The sequence below is a fragment of the Sorex fumeus genome, unplaced genomic scaffold, assembly GCF_029834395.1.
Source record: "Sorex fumeus unplaced genomic scaffold, SorFum_2.1 ptg000047l, whole genome shotgun sequence".
In the NCBI taxonomy this organism is placed as follows: domain Eukaryota; kingdom Metazoa; phylum Chordata; class Mammalia; order Eulipotyphla; family Soricidae; genus Sorex; species Sorex fumeus.
This window is the reverse complement of record NW_026606104.1, coordinates 36,858,815-36,879,333: the sequence shown is the minus strand read 5'-3', so window position 1 is coordinate 36,879,333 and position 20,519 is coordinate 36,858,815. Positions and strand designations below refer to the sequence as shown.

Here is a 20,519-nt window from a genome sequence, read left to right as displayed (position 1 = left end):
TCCCAGAGTCCGGTCTGGCACACACCCACCACAGGCAGATGCAGCTCTTCACTGCCCACGGCCTCCGTTCCTGCAGTTTCTACAGCCTCTTTGCTCCAGCCTTGGTGGGGAAGGGCCCAAAAGCCACAGCATATTTAGGGCTGTCTCTGCCCAAGATCCCCAGTTTCTGTGGATTTGGGTGGGTGCCTACAGTTCACCGTTGTGGACGTGTCAGCTCTAACCCTTCCAGGGGTTGGGTGGCAAGGGTTCTCCCAGGGTTATGGAGGGCTCCTTGGGGCTGTGGTGGCCTCCAGGGCTAGGGTCTCACAGGGTTGTGGAGGTCTTCCAAGGCTGTGGGGTCCTCTGGGGTTGGAGTCTCCCAGGGTTATGGAGGGCTCCTTGGGACTGTGGGGGCCTCTGGGGCTGGGGTCTTGCAGGGTTTCTAGGGCCTCCTGAGGCTGTGGGGGTCTCCCAGAGCTGCGTGGAGCCCTTCACAGCTAAGCCGGGTGCTTCTTGCAGCTCCTTCTGCACGGAGTTTGTGGCGGGCCTGGTGCGGTGGCTGCAGCTGTCCGAAGCCGTCTTGCCAACCATGACCGCCTTTGCCACTGGCCTGGGAGGCGAAGGGACAGACGTGTTTGTGCAGATTCTAATGAAGGACCCCATCTTGGAGAAGGACCCGATGGTCATCACTCAGGTACGCCCATCCCCCCCCTCGCGCCCCCCCCCCCCCCCCCCATCCCTGGTGGCTGCTGGGACAATGGGACACAGCCTAGTCTTGCAAGTCTGAAAATCCCTCAGAGTGCAGAGGGGAAGTGGGACTAGCAGAGTCATGATCAACTCCTGCGATGATGGCCATAGCGCAAGGTAAATGGCCTATATTGAATATTGACCATTAATTTGATTTCTGGCTTAAAGAGCACCTATGGGGTCGGGGAGATAGCACAGGGGTAAGAGAGCAAACCCAGCATAGGACCCCAGTTAGATCCACGTCACCATGTGGACCCCAGAGCACCGCTTAGTGTGGCCTTAGTGACCCTGAGCCCGGCCAGGTCAACCCTGTCATATTCCCAGGACCTAGCATCACGCTGCCATCAGGAATGGCCACCCCCGTGTACTGCTTGGGGGGCACCCCCTGCCAAAGAAATAAATCATTTATTATTGCTGGTTCCTTTACATATATTAATTCATTTAATTCTCAAGGCAACTTTATAAGGTAAAATAATCCAATATCCCCTTTCTTAGAAGAGAAAAAAGTCACAGAGAGGTTGAGTGACTCTTTCAAGGTCACACAGCAGACGTTGAAAGAGACTGAGCCAGGGCTCAAACCTTGGTGTTCTGACACAGAGCTCCTGTTACCCGGCTTCTAAGCTAGGGTGCCTCCTCTTAGAAGCAGCAGCTTTGCCGTGTGCCTTTGGGCAGGTCACTCGCCAGCCCTGTGCTGTGGAGCTGACAGAAGCTCCTGACATGGACTTCTGGTGGGTCACGAGTGCTTCACATTGGGAACAGCCCTGCCCTTCACCTCAGTCCCTGAAATGCTCATGCGTGGCTGTGCTTCCCTTGGGGGAGCAGAAGGAGGCACACCCACCCTTCAGTACTCCCAGCTCAGTGCTCAGCTGTTCTCCCAGTGGTGCCCAGGGATCCTAAGGGCCAGGATCTGGGGTGGAAACCAGTCTTCCCTGAACTCTGCAAGTACTCAGCCCCTGAGTCCTCTCCACACCCCTTTGTGTCCACCTGTGCAAATATAGAGCGGGGATTTTCTTTCTTTCTTTCTTTCTTTCTTTCTTTCTTTCTTTCTTTCTTTCTTTCTTTTCCTTTTGGTTTGTCTTTGCTGTCTCACTTAGTAAGAATCAATAAATACTTGTCAAGGCTCATTGCATTGTAACCTCATTGCTAATTCCCCTTTGCTTCCCTCCTAGGACCTTCTGAGCTTCTCACTCAAGGATGGTGAGTTGATTGTCGATTTTCTAAGTTCTTTTTTTTTTTCTGTTTGGGTCACAACTGGCAATGATCAGGGGTTACTCCTGGCTCTGCACTCAGGAATTACTCCTGGTGGTGCTCGAGGGGGCCATATGGGATGCTGGGAATCGAACACGGGTCGGCCGCATGCAAGGCAGATGCCCTACCCATTGTGATATCGCTCCCAGCCCCAATTTTCTAAGTTCTTAATTCAGGTGGGTGTGCTCTCAGCTAGTAAAGCCAGAAGCCCCTCCCCACCACCACTACCACCAGTCTTTGTGTTTCTGGTGCCGTGAAGGACTGTGCTTATTAGTAAAACTGGGAAGCCAGGGAGCCTTTCATCCATGCCCAGGACTGTGTGGTGATTTATTTTTTGGGGGAGGACAGGGTGTTTGTGGAGGGGGGGGGGGGGAGGGTGCTGCACCTAGTGTCACTCAAGGCTTACTCCTATCTCTGCATCAAGACTCACTCTTGGCTGACTTGGGAGACCATATGGGATGCCGGGGATCGAACCTGGGTCTACTGTGGGCAAGGCAAGCATCCTACCCACGGTATTATGACTCTGGCCCCTAGGTGATGATTTTTAGTATATATTTCACTTATCCTCTTGGGGAAAAGCCCTCTGCTTTTATTACCCATATATATATGTATATGCATATATACATACATATATGTATATATTTGCACTGTAGCACTATCCTCCCGTTGTTCATTGGTTTGCTCGAGCGGGCCCCCGTAACGTCTCACAACAAATTGTGAGACTTGTTACTGTTTCTGTTGTTACTGCATATCAAATACATCACCGATAGCTTGCCAAGCTTTGCTGTGCAGATGAGATACTCTCGGTAGCTTACCGGGCTCTCTGAGAGGGGAGGAGGAATTGATATATATATATATATATATAATTTCCAGATCCTGCCTCATCTCCCCATCTCCACCCACTCCACCCACCACCTGGTCTGGGCTCACCCCTTCTGACCCCCCACTGTTTGACCACACAGCAACTCCAGCCCCGCTCTGGAGGAAGACCAGCCCCTTCCCAGAGGCCCTGGAGGATGTCCCCCGTCTCCCTCCACCTCTGGGCTCTTCATCGTCCCCTCCCTTCTTCCCAGGCCAGCCCCTCTCAGTGTTTGCTTGGGCACTGGGTCTTTGCCCTTGTCCTCCTCCTTCCAGAGAGCTTCTCTCTCTCTTGCCCAGTGACCCTCCTCCAGCTCATTCCTCTGCTCGGCCATCACTTCCCTGCAAACCCCTCCTGGCTGCGCCAGCCCCCACCACAGGGCACAGACTCCTCGCCATTCTGAGGTCCTTGGCTTGAGGCCTGGCTTCCCACCAGCCTGCGCATTGGTAGGTGGCTTCCCCTCCTGCATTCTTCTCGGGCACCTGGCCCCACAGTGCACATTCAGTCGGGGTCTGTGTCGGGACTCAGGAGATGGGACTGAAGATCCCCTTTCTAGATAAGGAAGCGACTCCAATAGGTTAATCAGTTGCCTTGGGGATGCTCGGTAAGTGACAGTGCAGGATGCCACCTACATTCATTTCTGAACTAATGAACAGAGGCAGTGGCTTATAGCAATAGAAGCAAGGTTGGGGTGTGGCTCAGTGGCAGCACACTTATCTTGCATGTGGAGTACCTGGGTTCAGGTGCCACCACACACACACAGACACACAGACACAAACACACACACACACACACACACACACACACACACACACAACTTCTGAACCCTGAAGTGTGAGCAAGGTTTTATAAGGGGCTTTGGGGGATCAGGCCTGCTTTTGGTCTCTTTTGCTTTTTCTGGTCCTGGTAGTCCCTGGCAGGTGGCTCTGCTCCAGCCTCTGCCCAGGCTCTCTGCAGCCCCTTCTCCTCCCGTCCCTCCCTGTCCTCAGCAGGTCTCTCACAAGAACACCTCTGGGTGATGTCATCCTGAGATCTTGAGTCATGTCTCTGGGATCCACTTTCCAAATAAATCCCCACTCGTGGGTTCGGGGACACGTGTCCTCTTGCCCTCTTCCCTTTGCTGCTGTCATTGCTGTACACTGAATCCCACCCACACTTGGCTCTGGGGCGCACACAGTAACCAAGGTCTTGCACCCCTTGAGCTCACCATTTAACTCACTCCTCCCCATGTTCCAGAGCTACCCCTGAACCACCATCCAGCCCCCTGCCCCATTCCCCATCTTACCCCACGCAGGGCTTCCTTTGTTCCCTGAGCTTCCAGGCACGGAGTCTGATGATGAGCAGGGTGGAGCAATGCAGCCTTGAAACCCCGTAAGCTCCTAGCCAAGGAATGGGAATGGGGTGACATTGACTCCCCATTGAGACCCTGGCTTATGAAGAAGCAGATGGGGGAGGAGGAGCAGGGCTGATGGGAGGACACACATGGCAAGGAGCTCCCCAAAAGGTGACCTCTGGGGAAGGAGCTCACGGGCATTGTCTTGGATTATGGATGGATGGATGGATGGATGGATGCATGGATGGATGCATAGATGCATGAGTGGATAGATGGATAGGTAAAAGAAAGGAGATAGTTGGAGAGATAGTATAGGGGATTGGGCACTTGCCTTGCAAGCAGCCAACCCCAGCCCAATCCCCAGCAACACATATGACCCCCTGAGCCATCCCTGATCACAGAACCAAGAGTAAGCTCTGAGCACAGTGACACCACCACCACGTCCCCCGCCCCAGAAAAGGAAGGAAGGAGGATGCATGTATAAAAGGAAGGAGGAATGGGGAACCAGAGTGATAGTACAGTGAGTAGTGTGCTTGCCTTGCATGCAGTCAACCTGGGTTCGATCCCTGGAATCCTATATGGTTCCCCAAGTCCCTCCAGGAATGATCCACGAGCCCCACTGGGTATGCCCCAAACCCAAAATAATTATAATAAGATAAATAAAGGGATGGAGGGGATAGGAGGATGAGTAACTAGAGGAATGAATGCTTTCTTTAGAAAAGGGCTTACAAGCTGGTGATTTATATGCATTTGAGGATTAAACCGTCCTCTGCATCAGAGATCGAGGGGGCAGCGTACACAGCCAAGGAGACTGTGGCCAGATTTCTCCCTGCTGTGAGGTGAGGGGATTAGTCACAGAAACAGCCCAAGAAAGAGACACGAAAAGCTGCATTTCTCAGCGCTTCCTGGAAGGAAGGTTGACCTTTACCGACTATTGTGATCTTAGTCACAAAACGAGGCCCTCCTGGCAGCGGGGTGGAATTTTTGTGGATGCTAATCATTTTATCCCACTCACAGCACCCAGAGCTCTTTGCCTACGCAGCTGGGGAAAAAAATAAAGTCAGTGTTAGATGGAATCTTGAGCTGATGGTTCTGAGCCTGGGTTTCTCCCTCTCCATACTGTTGACATTTGGGGCCAGAGAATGGTTGTGGGGCGTCCTGTGAGATGTGGGATGTTCAGCAGCCCTGGCCACTCCCCTGCTAGATGACGGTGCCATTTTCTAAGTCATGCCAACCAGAGGTGTCTGCCTTGCCAACTTTCCGGGGACAAGGCAAGCATGGCCCTGGCTGGAAAGTACTGCTTCCTTGGCCACCCCCAGGTGGAGGCACCATTTCCGAGCTGTCAGTAATGCTTGTGAGTTATAATTCGAGTTGCTCTCTTGGTCCTCCAGAGAGATAGTGGGCTGTTGTTGCTCAGAGCCCTGCCTGGGATTGAGAGTGTGTCATCCACACCCCACGCATCAAGGTAAGATTGACGCAGACCCCCCAGGGATTGTCCTGGAAGCCCCGTACTTCACGTACTTCGAAGCCCCTGTCCTTTGAAGGGCAGCCATAGTGGGGTGAGTAGAAATGTTGGCATCCTGGAATCCTAGACCCTAGGTCTGTTTGTTCATTCGTTCATTTCTCCAAGTACTCCATCCCTCAGTCAGATGGTGGGGTTTCAGCCTCAGCTCTGTTTTAAGCTTATACCTGGGCGCTAGGAAAAGAGGACAGTTTGGAGCTTATCTTCCTGAGAGGAGCTCAGGTAGCAAAGTTCTCAGTCAAGTCTTCCATGGTGATGAGGACAAACATCTGATGGTTAGGGATAGAAGCAGCTCCAAGTAGATGACCGACCTTTTTTTTTTTTTTTTTGGCTTTTAGGGGTTACTCCTAGCTCTGCACTCAGGAGGAATTACAATTGGCGGTACTCAGGGAACCATCTGGGATCCTGGGGGTCGAACCTGGGTTGGCTGCCTGCAAGGCAAATGCCCTTCCCACTGTACCATCATTCCTCCCTCAGAAGGTGACTGTTGAGAAAGGAATTAAGTGATGCACAGGCCAGAGACTCTGGGGGTTAGGAGACCACACAGTGGATAGAGCACTTGCCTTGCACGTGGCCAACCCCAGTTCGACTCCCAGCACTCCCTCTGGTCTCTTAAGCTCCACAAGGCGTGATCCTTGAGTGCAGTACCAGGAATAAGCCCTGAGCACCATCGTCATGGCCCAAAAACCAACCCAAAAAAGACTGTGACACGTCACAGTAACTGAGCACTCTAAGAGGCGACCTACACACACACACACACACACACACACACACACACACTGCACCCCCTTGGGGAGTAGGACTCAGAGGGACCTGGAAAAGGGAGGGAGGACAGGGAATGGTATATTCAGTGCTCAAAGTAGACAGGCACGTCAGCAAATCCTGGAGGGGAAGACCTTCATTCATGAGCTCCTGCGTCATGGTACAGGGGATCTGCAGATCCCCAGATGGTCCTGGACGCAGGGGGAGCAGGAGCAGCAGAAGTGGCCAGACCTCGAGAAACTGGCATTCCAGCAGGGAGCCACATGACACGCCAACCCACAGATGGAACAGAGGTGGGACAGGGTGCTGGGGCCGAGGAACGGGGGCCTCGGCTGCTCCGCTGTAGAGGCTGATGCAGGTGTTGGGGGTCTGGCTGAGGGGAAATGACTAGGGGCTTTATAGTTTGAACAGCAAATGCAAAGGCCCTGAGGCAGGAATAAGCATGGCTTCTCAAAGAGGCAGGTCCTGGTGCATTAAACAGGGACGTGTAGAAAGTAGGGAAGGACAGGATCACAGGAAGAGACCAGATAATGTCCAACTCTACAGACCCATGGGAGAAATAAGGGTTTTAGTCCATGGGCTTCAGAGAGTTTGCAGAAGGGAGGAGAGAACAGTGCCGGATTAGTGACTTTAGAAACTCAAGTCTCCATGGCTACTAGAGCGTGGGGCAAGAGTGAATGATTAGACACCAGTGAGACAGCCTTGAATAGAAGCTTAGCTCCACGCCCAACAGCCTGGCCCCTGTCTGGCCCCTCACCCGGGGCTGACAGTCCAGAGCCCACGTAGGAGACACCTCGGGAGCTTAATCACCTCTGCAGCTGCCTGGCTGCAGCTCCAGGCTGACTCACTGCTCCTTTGATCAATAGAGTCTGCCTTCGCCACTAATTATAATTGCCGCCCATTAATCATCGTAGCCCAGGCTTGGTTCACTTCTAGAGCTCGGTTATCACCTGGGAGCAGTAGTCTGCAATTCCGTGGCCGTGCGGGAGCTCTTTGGTTAGCAGAACCCTTGCTGACCTAGTAACCCCACATGCAACTGTCTGTTCCCCAGCACGTAGGCACCCCCCACGCCCCGAACCCCTGTGCGGGCAGCTGGACAGGGGCTGCGGGGCTGTAGCAACTGGAGATCCTTGGAGGGACCGAGGGGAGGGCTGGTTTCCTTAGCAAAAAGTGAGCTCACAGCAGCACTGTGGTGTGAGTATAAGACAGCTCAGCATTGCAGACACCTGGCAGGGCTCTCTGAGTCTGTCACACTCATTAAAAGCCCACCGTGGGCCCAACTGCCTTCTCCTGCATTTTTTCCGTTGAATCCTCCAGTGTGCACCGGATGACAATACTGATCCTATTTTCCACCTGAGCAGAGATAAGCTCTTTGCCCAAGAGGAGATGCATAGATACAGTCCCTCCCAGGCCTGCTATGCCATCACTGAGCTGTGTTCTTTGTGCCAGGTTGTTCTAAGGACGGGAAGATAGAGCAGTGAAAAAGACTGTCCTTATAAACCTTCTGTTTCATAGGGAGAAACCAAAATAAACCCGGAGGAGGGAGATTTGGGGGACCATCCTCAGCAGTTCTCAGGACTTACTCCTAGCTCTCTGCCCAGGGACCACCCCTGGCAGGGTTCAGGGGACCCAGTGTGATGTTGGGGAGCAAACCAGCAAACTGTCACTTGCAAGGCAAGTGCCTTTTCTGCTGTCCTATCTCTTCAGTGCCAAGAAACAAAGCTTGAATGGATTATTTGGGGGTGGAGCCACACCCAGTGGGGCTGAGGGGAGCAGGTGGTGCCGAGGTTCAGGACCCTGGGGCTCCCAGGTAGATTATGTGCTCCAGTCCCTTGAGCTATGTCCCCTGCCTTCGATGGACCCTTGATCTGTTTGTTTATTTTGCAGGGCATTGAACTCAGGGCCCCACACATGCAAGGCAAATACCCTAACACTGAGCCACATTTTTTTAAATTTACAGCGGGTAGGGCGTCTGCCTTGCACGCAGCCAACATGGCCGACCCGAGTTCGATTCCTCCGCCCCTCTCGGAGAGCCCGGCAAGCTACCGAGAGTATTCGACATGCCAGACACGGTAACAACAAAGTCTCCAATGGAGACGTTACTGGGCCCGCTCAAGCAAATCGATGATCAACGGGAGGGCCTTTACTTACTTTACTTACTTATAAAGTAGTTCACAATATTTGATTACATTTAATATTCGAACAGCAATCCCTCCACCATTACACCTTCCCACCACCATTTTTATTTCAGATGTGTCCATCCCAAACCCCAACCCCTGTCCCAAAGCAGAACTGAAATAATTTATTTTGTATTGTTTATTATGAATAAACCGCTGAAAATGATCCAAAAAAGTTTCCTTAGAGGAAATTGTGTGAAGATTGTTGTATTTCACCCAGGGACCATTAAGCCCTTCTATAAGAGATCACTAACATGTTGTTAAAGGCTGAGCCATATATATATATATATATCTCCATATATATAGCCATATATATATATATATACATATATCACTGTCACTGTCCTCCCGTTGTTCACCGATTTGCTCGAGCGGGCCCAGTAACTATATTTCCACCTAAGATTGGTTGCCTTCTACTTTAAACCCCGTCCAGTGTGGTGCGCTACTCATGGAATATGAGTGGTGTGAGGTATGCCATGTCGCATAGCCTCGTGGTACAGGACTAGGTTCACTCGTGGGTGAGACTCGGCCCAAGCGTGTGGAGAGCAGCCATGTGCATGGCAGCGGTTGAGTTCTGGAGGTTTTTGGCTGCCAGGGCTGTTGGAGCCACATTTTTAAAGTAAATAAATATGCTGGGCCAGGTACAAATGTCTGCCCTGGCTGTGATCCCCAGCACCACGTGGCCTCCTGGGTGTCGTCCCTGGGTGTCACCCTGAAGGCCCCCAGCAGAAGGTAACCACCCCTGTGGCTCCTGGCACCTCAGGACCCCATCAGCACAGCCTCCACGGGCCCTCACACTGAAACACAGTCAGGTTGGCCACGTATTGCCCAGAGTGACCCCTTGGCCCCTGGGCAACCTCTGAGTGTATCTGCCATGGCAGAGGGGTTTGCCCTGGGTGGAGCAAAATGCAGGGGAAAGAATGGGAGGAACTCTCTGGGGAGGGGGCGTTGAGCAAAGACCATGAGGAAAGTGAGCCTCCCCTAGAAGGGCTGAAGAACGAGCCTGATGTGTTGTGGGAACAGGAAGTGTCAAGCAAGAACTTTCTAGAAGGTTATACCAGGGGTCTGTGGGGTCGTAACAGGGTTTGGATTGGGTTCTAATCATGACAGGAGGGCCGGAGCGATAGCATAGCAGGTAGGGTGTTTGCCTTGCACACGATCGACCCGGGTTCGATTCCCAGCGTCCCATATGGTCCCCTGAGCACCGCCAGGGACAATTCCTAAGTGCAGAGCCAGGAGTAACCCCTGAGCATCGCCAGGTGTGACCCTCCCCCCCAAAAACAATCATGACAGGAAATCCCTCCCTCCAAGGGAAACTCCTGGAGCCCTGGGTTCTCAGACCTGACAGTGCAAATTCAGATTCTGGGTCCCGTCCCAGACCCCTGAGCCTCTCTGTGGGAGACCCTTAGGGTCCCAGAGGGTTTTTCCCCAACTGAATTGGAAATAATTAAAAGATCTCAAAGGACTGAAGCAAAAGGAGCTCCTGTGTCAGTGATGGGGGGAGATGGTGGCACGTGGCTTTTGGGGTACACCAGCATGTCCCACCAAGAGGCACTTGGCAGCCCCGCTTAGCCTACTTTATAAGGGAGCAGGCAGCTGGACCAGGGTCAGGGCTGGGGGACTTCCAAGCAGTCTGGCCTGGTACACGATGGATAGACACAGATGCTTCTCTTCGCCCCTGGCCCGTCTGCTTATACATATGGTTTGGGGAAATTATAAATATCCAAGTGGCAAGATTGTTTCCATGCTTGGTTATAATTGCAACAATATGGTCTCTGGTTAATAAACACTTTCCACATTTGTTTCCTTAAGATGAGAATTCTGGAAATGGAAGTTTTCCAAAAATGAAACTCTTGGGCCAGAGGGAATGCACCTTTTTGTGGTAAAACACTCAGAACATAACCATTTAGTTTCTGATCCATTTGGGAAGGGGTGGGGGAGAGCAGGGACAGTGAGGGGATGGGCCATACCCTTCAGTGTTCAGGGCCGATTCCTGGTTCTGGGCTTAGGAAACCATATGTGGTGTCGGGGATTCATAGCATCAGCCTGAACCCCTGTACCATCTCTCCACCCTCTGACACAGTTCACAGTTCAGTGGCCCTGAGGACAACAACTGCATGGGTCACCTCCACCCAAGGCCTAGTCGAACTGTCTTGCAAAACCAGAGCTTAGTCCCCTGGAACCACCTTCCTACCCTCTCGCCATGGTTTTGTGCATTTCTTTATTGGGGTCACACGCACCAGGTGCTCTGTGACCATCAGGACCCCACAGTGCTCAGTGACTGCTCGGTGCTAGGGACCAAACTCAGAACCTTGCGTATGCCAGGCACATGCTGCACAACTTGTGAGTTAACCCCCCCACCCCAGCGCCCAACCCCACAGGCCCTCACACATGCCAGGCGAGTGCTTCGCCACAGAGCTTTGTCTCTGGGGCTCGTGTGTCAAAGCATCTGAGACATGTTGTCCTGTGTCTCCTGACACTTACCTGGGCGGTCTCCCTCCCACTCTAGTCTCATCGCCTCCACAGCATTCAGGAGTGTTTAAAAGCCGGTCTTTGCTCATTGGGTGAGAAATGCCATCTTGATGATCGGGATTCTTTGTCACGGCGCATGATTCCCTACAGGAAGCTGTGCTCTGGTTTGTGCCAATGGTTCCTGGGGGTTGGGCGCTTGGGATGTTTCCAGAGTTTGGGCTTGGCCCATCCCCCTGGGGCTTCCATGAAGCTGAATCGCCGCCATGTCGTTTCTCTCCCTTTCCAGGGAGCTACGATGCTCGGGCACGAGTCCTCATTTGCCACGTGACCTCCCTCTTCAGCGTGCCCCAGGGAGAGCTGGAGCTCCTCGAAGAATCGTTCCTGGAGAGCCTGAGGGAAACCAGAGAAGAGGAATCTGAGTAAGGGGGCCCCGTGCGCCTGCTTCCCCCTTAGGAGACGGTGCAGAGAGGTAGAAGGAGCCCCTGCCAACCATGCCCGAGCCGTTGTGCGGCCTCTGCGGGTCACTTCCCCTCTCTGGGCTGTCCTCTGTGTTTGCAGAAGGAGACCTGACTTGAGGATTGCTCAGGGCCTTGACTTTCACATCCGCTGGCCCAGAGACCCCACTCCACCTCTGGTTCTCCAGAACAGGCTGGCTTCTGGTCCTTCCTCTCCCATCCACCCGCTCTTTGGCTCTGAGCGGCTGCTTTCTCAGCCATTGAATCCTTTCAGATGGCACCAGAAGGAACTGGAGTACAGTACATATAAGCCTTGTATGTGTCCCACCCCCACTTCAATCCCTGGCACTACATACGGTTCCCTGAACATCAGCTGGAGTTCCCTGAGCACCAAGCCAGCAGTAAACCTTGAGCATCTCTAGGGCTAGTCCAAAACAACACCCCACAAAAAAATAAATCGAGTGCTTACGAGATAATACAGCAGGGAAGGTGCTTGACGTGCACACACAGTCGACCCAGATTCCCTCTCTGGCAGCCCATATGGTCTCTCGAGCTTTTCCAGGAGTGATTCCTGAGCACAGAGAGCCAGGAGGAAGCCCTGAGCCAATAGGTGTGGGTCTAAAAGAGAACGGAAATAAATAAAATGGGGCTTAGAGGAGAAAGGTCAAGTTTGATTCCCCAGCACCACATGGTCCCCTAAGCACTACTGGAAGTGACCCCCAAGCACAGAGCTAGGAACCAGGAGTAGCCCTTAGGCACTACCAGATGGGATACTCCCCGCCCCCCCACACACACACCCCATCATCATCACCATCATCATCATCATTATCATCATCATCATCATCATCATCATTTAAAAATAAAAGACAGGGCTAAGGATAGCATTCTCTGGAGTCATCGTAAAGATGAACGTGCTCTTGCGACAAAGTGCTCGCCCAAGAGTGGCACGTAGCCCAGTAGCTGAATCCTCCGCCTCCCCCTGCCCCCATACCCCTGGGCCACAGAGCAGCCTTGCTATCTGTACAGTAGGGAGTGTGCAGAGGGAAATAACCCGGGTAACTTGGCTAGAGCTCAGTTTTTTTTCTCTGAATGCTTTACCCAGGACGATAAATCTGGGTAAATCCTAGCGCAATAAGTCTGGCCCAGTCTCAGTCCGACCGCCAACACCTGGGCTCAGCATGCTGGCCCCAGTGGCTTTCCCCAAGTGGCCAGGTGGCCCCTGTTCAGCCCAGCTGGGAATTTAACTCTGAAGTCCAATTCAGAGTTGGAGCTGCCTTCTTGCCAGGGTTAGTAGGGCAAAGGCGACGGGACAGGGGTGGAGAACAGAAGAAACCCCGTCGTTTGGAGTCACCTCGAGACACCTGCTCACTTCTCAACCCTGAATCAGCAGTGAAGGGGCGGGCTGTGGGCTCATTTCGGGGATCCCAGGGGCTGCCCGGGTCCCTCGGAAAGTGGAGCTTTACAGCCTCTTCACCATGCCTTGGAATGAAAGAACTGCTTAGCTATTCCTTGGACGTCTTGCTGCCAGGGAGGGCATCTCCCCCACCCGCCCACACCCCATCCCCCCCAGGCAGTCATGCCAGATCCCCCCATAGGACTTGTAGACAGAAGTTCTGGCACAGCCCAGCTCTGCCACCTGCCCCCTGGGTGGCCTTGGCAGTGTGATGCTCAGTGCCCTGGACCTCCATCTCCTCTCCCACCGCACAGGCCCTGTCCTGTTGCCCTCCTGCCAGGGCTCCTGGGACTCACACATAAAAGGTTTCAAGCAGCATGACTTGCCCAGCGGGCCCAGTTGATAAGGTATCACTATTGACTGGCGCTGCACGGTCACCTCTGTCGCTATTGTGTGTGAACCTTTTTCTTAGAAAAAGACTCCGTGTGTGTTATTATAATTAATAGTATGTTTTATGTTCTGTTTGGGGGCCACACCCAGAAGTACTCAGGGCTTTCTCCTGGCTCTATGCTCAGGGATCATTTCCAGTGGGGCTCAGGGGACCATATGGGATGCCAGGAATTGAACCCAGGTTGGCTATGTATAAGGCAAGCGCCCACTGTCACTGTCACTCTCCTCCTGTTGTTCATCGATTTGCCCGAGCGTGCCCAGTAACATCCCCATCGTGAGACTTGTTGTTACTGTGTTTGGCATATCGAATATGTCACGGGTAGCTTGCCAGGCTTTGCCATGCAGGAGAGATACTCTCAGTGGCTTGCCGGGCTCTCTGAGAGGGGTGGAGGAATCGAACTCGGGTCAGCCAAGTTGGCCGCTTGCAAGGCAAACGCCCTACCTACTGTGCTATCGCTCCAGCCCAGCCTGCTATATTAACTGGTACAATACAGGAGCATCCCTTTATTGCTCCAGCACCCATAAGTATTTTGTTATTGTTTTTGTTATTTGTTTGTTTTTATTTTTTACTCAATCTTAATTTACTTAATCTTGGGACTTCTCCGATTGCATCGACAAGCTCCAGGAGGGTCTGTGACTCAGGAGCGCTGGTTCTCAGCGGGTTCTGCTGTAGCTTCTCTGTATGACCCGGGGCACCCCAAGGCCCTCTCTGGCCATAGCCAGCGCTTTATTCACTTACACCAAGTGGAGGATCAGGTTTTGTGGAGGGTCAGGTTTTGTGTTTCTGCAAGGTGAGCTTATCTCTCAGCACCCTGAGGTGATTCTTGCAGTGGGGCGTCCAGCACGAGGGCCCGCCTTTCTGTTGCTGGGTCCCCATCAGAGCCCTGTGGCCAGCCAAGCTTCTTCCGCTTGTCTGGTGCCAGTGCTTCCCCGCCCCTCAGTGTCTTGTCTCTGACCCAGGGCTCACAGAGGTCTCCATTCTAGGCTCACCGAGAGACCAAATGAATACTCTGCAAAAGCCCAGGCCAAAAGGGGCCGGAGCTATGGTACAGCGGGTAAAACACTTGCCTCACATGCGGCCAACCTGAGTTCGATCCCCAGTACTACATATGGCTGTCTGAGCCCTACCAGAGTGAGCCCTGAGCATCGAGCCAAGAATAAGCCCTGAGCACTAGCAAGCAAGGTGGGCCAAAAACTTTAATAATAATAATAATAATAAAACCAAGTCAGGGCAGCACCAGCCAAGTGTTGGGTCTTAGTGGACCCTGGCAAAAGCACTCCTGGAGATGGATGACTCCTGAGCACATCCTCAGACTCCCCGTTTATCCAGTGCCTATTGCCTGCAGGTGGGAGACAGAGCTGGCTTGTGCTCTGCAGACAAAGAAACAATGTTGCAGGGCGGGTACACCAACAGCCAAAGTCCCAGCAGACCTGTGGCCCCGTCTGGTCCAGTCCCCACCTGCCATCTAAGCCAGTTCGTGCGGAGGCATGGTCCCCCAAAGTCATAAAGATAAGCAGGTTCTTAATGGGACTTTCAGAGCTTTTGCTGGGAAAGTGGCTCCCGGAGATAAGCCCTCCCTCTATCAGCTGGAGGACGTGATTCCAAGGGAGAGGGTGGTGAGGGGGAGGGAACACTCCCTGGCAGGAGGTTGGATGGCGGTGAGTGAAGTTTATTTGTGGGCCACAGGAGATGGGCAACAGGGGGCGGTGAGTGGGAGGGGACAGCTCCCCATCCCCAGGAATGTGTGACCTGAGCCTGCAGTCTGGCTTCCTTCCCCTGTGTCTTCAGGAGGCTGACGGGAACACCTGCTCCCTGTCGCCTCCAGCACTCCAGGGCCGTGGTGGAAGGTGGAAGGCCATGGCCGCCAGATCAGGAATCTTGTTCCTTTATCAGCGTAGTTTGTGAAGAGGGAAACCTGTTCCTTCAGGGCTCAGGCTGTGGTGCGAATTCTCACTTCCAAATGCAGTGCAGAGCTGCCACCTCCTCCTGTGTCTGAATTCAAACAATTGGAGTAATTGTAGGTGTAAAATGCTGTGATAATTAGCAGTGACTGGGGACAGCTCTTCATTTTATATACAGAACCGCTACTAAGAATGTTCAAGGGCTGGAGCGATAGCCAGTGGGTAGGGCGTTTGCCTTGCACACGGCCAATCTGGGTTCAATCCCCAGCATCCCATATGGTCCCCCAAGCACTGCCAGGAGTAATTCCTGAGGGCAAAGCCAGGTGTGACCCAAAAAAAGCCAAACAAAAATAAGTAAGTTTAAAAAAAGTAAAAAAAAATGTTCAAGTACTTCAGTAGAGAAAGGGATCGTCAGTTCAGATTCATATAAACCTAAGAGAGAATGCCTTAGCTAAATAAACTTTAGGGAAAATATTCCCTTTGATTCAACAAATGCTTCTAAGCACTTAAATAATCCAAGTTCAAAATAATAATACAAGGGCTGGAGAGACCCTAGAGCAGGAAAGGAGCTTACTTTGCAGGCATCCAAACAAAGGTAGATTCCTGGTACCCAATATTGTCCTCTGAGCTCCTCCAGGGATGATCCCTGAGTATAGAGCCAGGACTAATCCCTGAGCCACTGCCACGTATGGCCCCAAGGCCATTGATGGTGGTGATGATAAGCAGTAGTCCAGAAATTAGAGTACATCACCCAATGGGATACCCTGACATCCATCTTTTTAAATAAGGCAGCATTTAAGATGACTTCCTGTTTTCTTTTGACGATTCATCTCCTCCTGCCTCATCTCAACTCAAGGCCTTGGAGCTGCCTGTGGCATGGCAGAGACCACTCAACGGCAGGCAGTGCCCAGCACACACTGCCCCTGCTCTTCAATCTGTCTCGTCATTGTTAGTATACAGGGCTGACTCCTGGCTCTGCACTCAGGGATCACTCCTGTCAGGGCTAAGGGGACCACGTGGGAAACCAGGGGTTGAACCCATTGTCAGCCGCATGCAAAGCAAGCGCCCTGCCCGCTGTCCCATCTTAGCAGCCCTTCTGCCTAGAAATTTAAATTAAGCCCAAATGGCCACATTTAGGATGTGAAGAGCGCGGGAGGGAGCCGATGACGGCAGCACGCTGTGTCCATCCAGTGCTTGCTGGGTTCTCCTCGGGAACCGATTTCTTGCAGGTTCCAAGTCCAGTGTCTGCTGCCGGGAGTGAAGGGAGGAAAGGCCTCCTCCTTGATGCCCCAAAATTTATGGTCACCAAAGCTCACAGTTGCGCTGCAGCAGGCCCCTGTGAGGACTCACAGGGAACTTGTTCTCTCACTGGCCCGGGGGCAGGAGAAAGCTAAGTTTTGACCTATGACCCTCTGATCCAAAGCCCACCCTTGGCTGATCTCCAAGTCCAGGTTAATGCGTACCACGTTCAGGGCTGCAAGCCAAGCATGTGGGCCATGTTGGGGCTCAGGCCGTGTCTAGAGGAGCTGGCCGTTGAAGCATGAGTCATGTTTAACCGCCGAAGGAGGCCAGAAAAGTCTCTACATCCAGGCCGGTAAGAACTCAGGGAGAGGAGTGTGGACCACATGCCCACATGCTCCGATTTCCTGGAGGGAGAGTGTAGGTTAGGAAGTGATGGGCACTAAGGCGGTGAATAAAGTAGGACCAGGGCCTCAGGGTGCGAGACGGTGGACACTGTCCTCAGGGCCAAGGGATGGGTCCGGAGGTGTTTGCTGACGGTGCCTGTATGTAGGGATTCCTATCTGCCAACCCTGCTGTGGCCACACTCCCATCATCCTTCCCAGTCTGGGGAGGCTCATGGCCGAGCTGGGTTCAGAGACCTCCCGCCCCCCGACCTGGACCATGTTTTGGCCAGTGTTTGTGGACTCAGCTCCTGCCGACTCGGCACCTCCATGCTGATATTCCCCGGCGCCTGTGCCCACTGCTGCTCCTCCAGGGCTTAGACATTTCCCCCTTCCTGATCTTGAGCTCTGCCAGCAGCAGCAGAAATATGCAGTCTTTCTGTGTGCCCTGAGCAGTGAGGGCCGTTGAGGGCCAAAGTATCTCCCCAGTCAGCTCAGGGGAAAATTATCAGAGTGATGAAGAGGAGAAATGGGAGTGGCAGATACTGCCCCACCAGTCAGTCTGTGTGCTGAGCATCTCATCCGGCTGCCCTGGAGTTGGACACGGGGTCCACACCTCACATGTCAGGTGTGGGGAACTCAGATGGGACCAGGTGATAGTTGCTGGGTCATAGACTCAGTGAGTGGCATGGTCTCTCTGGGTAATCTGGGTTTGACGGCATTCGTCGCTGCAGAAAGGCCAGCCTCAGTCCTGCCACATGTTCCCCGCTGCATGCTCTCTTGGTCCTGGGTCCAAGCTTGCCCAAGTGACCTGTCTCTGGAAGCACCACTGCTCCACGGATCTGCACTCACTTTATTTTGGTGAGGGATGGGAGGTCACTCCTGGCAGTGCTTGGGAACAATGTGGTGCTAGGATTGAACCCAGGACTCCTGCATGTAAAGCTGCACCCACTCAGCACATTAAATCTTTCCCTCTCTTTCTCCCTCTCTGTCTCTCTCCTTCTCTCTCTCTTTCTCTATTCCTCTCTCTCTCCCTCTCTCTCTCCCTCTCTCTATCTCACTCCCTCTCTGTCCCTCTCTCTCTCTTTCTCTCTCTCTCTCTCTCTCTCTCTCTCTCTTTCTCAGCCCAGCCCTGACTTTCAAGAGTTCTTTTTTTTTTTCAATGTAGGAGTACTGCTATTTATTCAGCCATTGATTGAGCTGATTGAACTGGGCATGAACTCCACATTACTTTTTTTTTTTAATTTTTTAATTGGATACTTGTGAGATAGACCATTACAAAGCTGATCATAATAGGGTTTCATTCATACAATGATCCAGCACCCGTCCCTCCACCAGTGTACATTTCCCACCACCAATGTCCCCCATCTCCCCACTACTATCCTCCAACTCCCCACCCCCTATCCCCAGCTTCCCTGTATGGGAAGCACTTTTCTTCTTGCTCTCCCAAGAATCTTTTTGATTTGCACATTTGATCAGGGTCGTCACTGGGGCGCGCACGTCACCACGGGGCTCATGCCCCGGGCCCCAGTGCTCCTCGGGAACCCGCACTTTCTTAAATGGTGGTCAAGGGGGCTCACGGGGGGGTGCGCACGCCCCTGACCTGCACACATCCAGGGGGAGGTGTTCCATCCAGGGTTGCCGGGGTACCGATCTGTGCCCCCTGAGCATCGCAGGCCCACGCCCGGACCTCCTACGTGCTTTTGTTGGGGTGTCTGCTGGGGGCGGGGGCGGGAGTGGGGGTGGGATCCACCCTTTAGTTGCCCTGCGTGCGTGCGTGCATGCGTGCGCAGACCCGACTGCACCGGACTGCTGGGCACACACTCTGCCTTGATGCTGGCCGTCCCGGAAGGTGGAGACTCCGGGCCACTGCTCTCCGCACGTATGGGTGGACACGCAGGCTGGGCTGGGCAGCGCCCTCCTTGGGCTGCGCCGTCCCCCAGGGCACCCAATAGGAGAGGAGCCCGCCAGCCTGAGGGGGGATGGCGGCCTGGGCGCAGGACCTGGAGGGACAGGATCACCAACTCAGGGAAGCGGATGCTCTGCCACCCTGGCTGAAGGGGCCCTGGACCCTGACATCAGGACCCAGGCTGTTGGATGCTGGGTGTCAGCCTCGGCCCACGTCATCATTATAGGTTGTGAGGTTCCCTCCTGGAAAGCAGCTGGGCATTGCTGTGCTGTACCCCCAGGAGGAATTTAGGGGACAAGTCAGTTGCAGTGAGCTTGCAGAACAAACCCCAGATGCCAGTGGCAGGCCCATTTCCTTTCGTGATGGGAGGATGAGCTGTTTCTCACTACAGTCGGGTCCAGAAGGAGAGGGAGGGCAAAGAAACACCCATTGGTTGGGTCCCTCATGCTCAGCCCCTGGAGTGTCCCCTGGCCCTAGAAGCCTGTTGGTTGGAGGGATGAAGAAGGAAGGGAGTTAACCTTCGCCAGCCCACGCCCTTCTGAAGTAGAAGTGGGGAAACTGAGGCTCAGAGCCACGGTGCGGCAGGCTTACCGCAGGCTATGTCTGTGGCCCCAGTGCTGTATCTTAGACCCTTCTCTGCTTAGACCCCTCCCTCCCCACCTGTGCATTCCTGTGTGCCGTAGGGACAAGAATAAAGCTCCTTCCCGGAGGAGATTAGCCAACAGAGTTCTCAGTAAATATTAACCCTCCTCCTCCCTCATTATCATCAGTCTCTGCTATCTCTCCAGAGAGTTGTTGTCCAAACTCCAGGTTCAGAGTTCCTGCTGCCAGTGACCCCATTCACCTCCCCATCCTGTCCTTGCTCCCCCAGAGTACCACGAGCTGAATTGTCCAGTGGGGGGTGGTGGAAATGGGGCTCAGGGGCCCCTGGGTGCTCATTGGGGGGGGGCTCCTCCCAGCACTCAGCACCCCCAGCTCGTGCTTAATGCTGCCCTCGCCCTCAGCTTCACATGGTTTGAGCCCTGCCTGGATTTCTACATGTCCCAGGGGGAGGTGGGGTTGGATGGCCACCTGCATACCTGGGTGGGGGTGGGAGGGTGGGAAAGGGGGGTAGCATGGCCATGGGGTCTGAATCCACTTGTTACTTGTGCTGGGTCCGTCTGTGTGCAGACGGTTTTTGACACTGCTTTTGCTATTACGACTATTTTCTTTTGTCTTTTCGCTATTCAAATTGCACCCCCGTTAGGATGGATCCTCCGGGTAAGTAGCAACCCCTGCCCTCTGTCGTCTGCTTCCGGGCTGGGGAGCTACAGTGTTTTCAGCTTCTGTAAACCATCACTGGCCCCCTGGGATGCCATTGATGCCATCCCCTGCTTGGCACGTGCGCCCACCTTCTTCCCAGTGCGGGGGGTTGGCCAGCTGGAAAGTTCTTACAGGGTGTGAGGTATAGGGCCAGCCAAAACAACCAGAACCCCTTTCCTCCCCCCCCCCCAACCCCAGGGCAGCCGAGGCATCCCGGAAGAAGAAAGAAAACCGCAGGAAGTGGAAGCGGTACCTCCTTATAGGCCTGGCGACTGTTGGGGGCGGCACCGTCATTGGTAGGAGCCAGGGGCAAGACAGGGAGCAGAAAGGACCTGCCCCTCCCACCCCACCCCCCCTGCAGATGGCCCTCCATTAGAATTGTTGAGC

General features: G+C 53.6%; 1 protein-coding gene across 2 annotated transcripts in view; it reads left to right on the top strand.

The window, feature by feature from the left end:
• Positions 1–20,519, top strand: part of TMCO4 (transmembrane and coiled-coil domains 4) — a 77,635-nt gene that overhangs the window by 24,723 nt on the left and 32,393 nt on the right. For both annotated transcript variants that reach the window (XM_056122807.1, XM_056122806.1), the window contains 4 exons: positions 499–673; positions 1,896–1,923; positions 11,386–11,518; positions 20,331–20,428. In XM_056122807.1, coding sequence (XP_055978782.1) covers positions 499–673; positions 1,896–1,923; positions 11,386–11,518; positions 20,331–20,428 — 434 coding nt within the window. The remainder of the gene's footprint in view (positions 1–498; positions 674–1,895; positions 1,924–11,385; positions 11,519–20,330; positions 20,429–20,519) is intronic.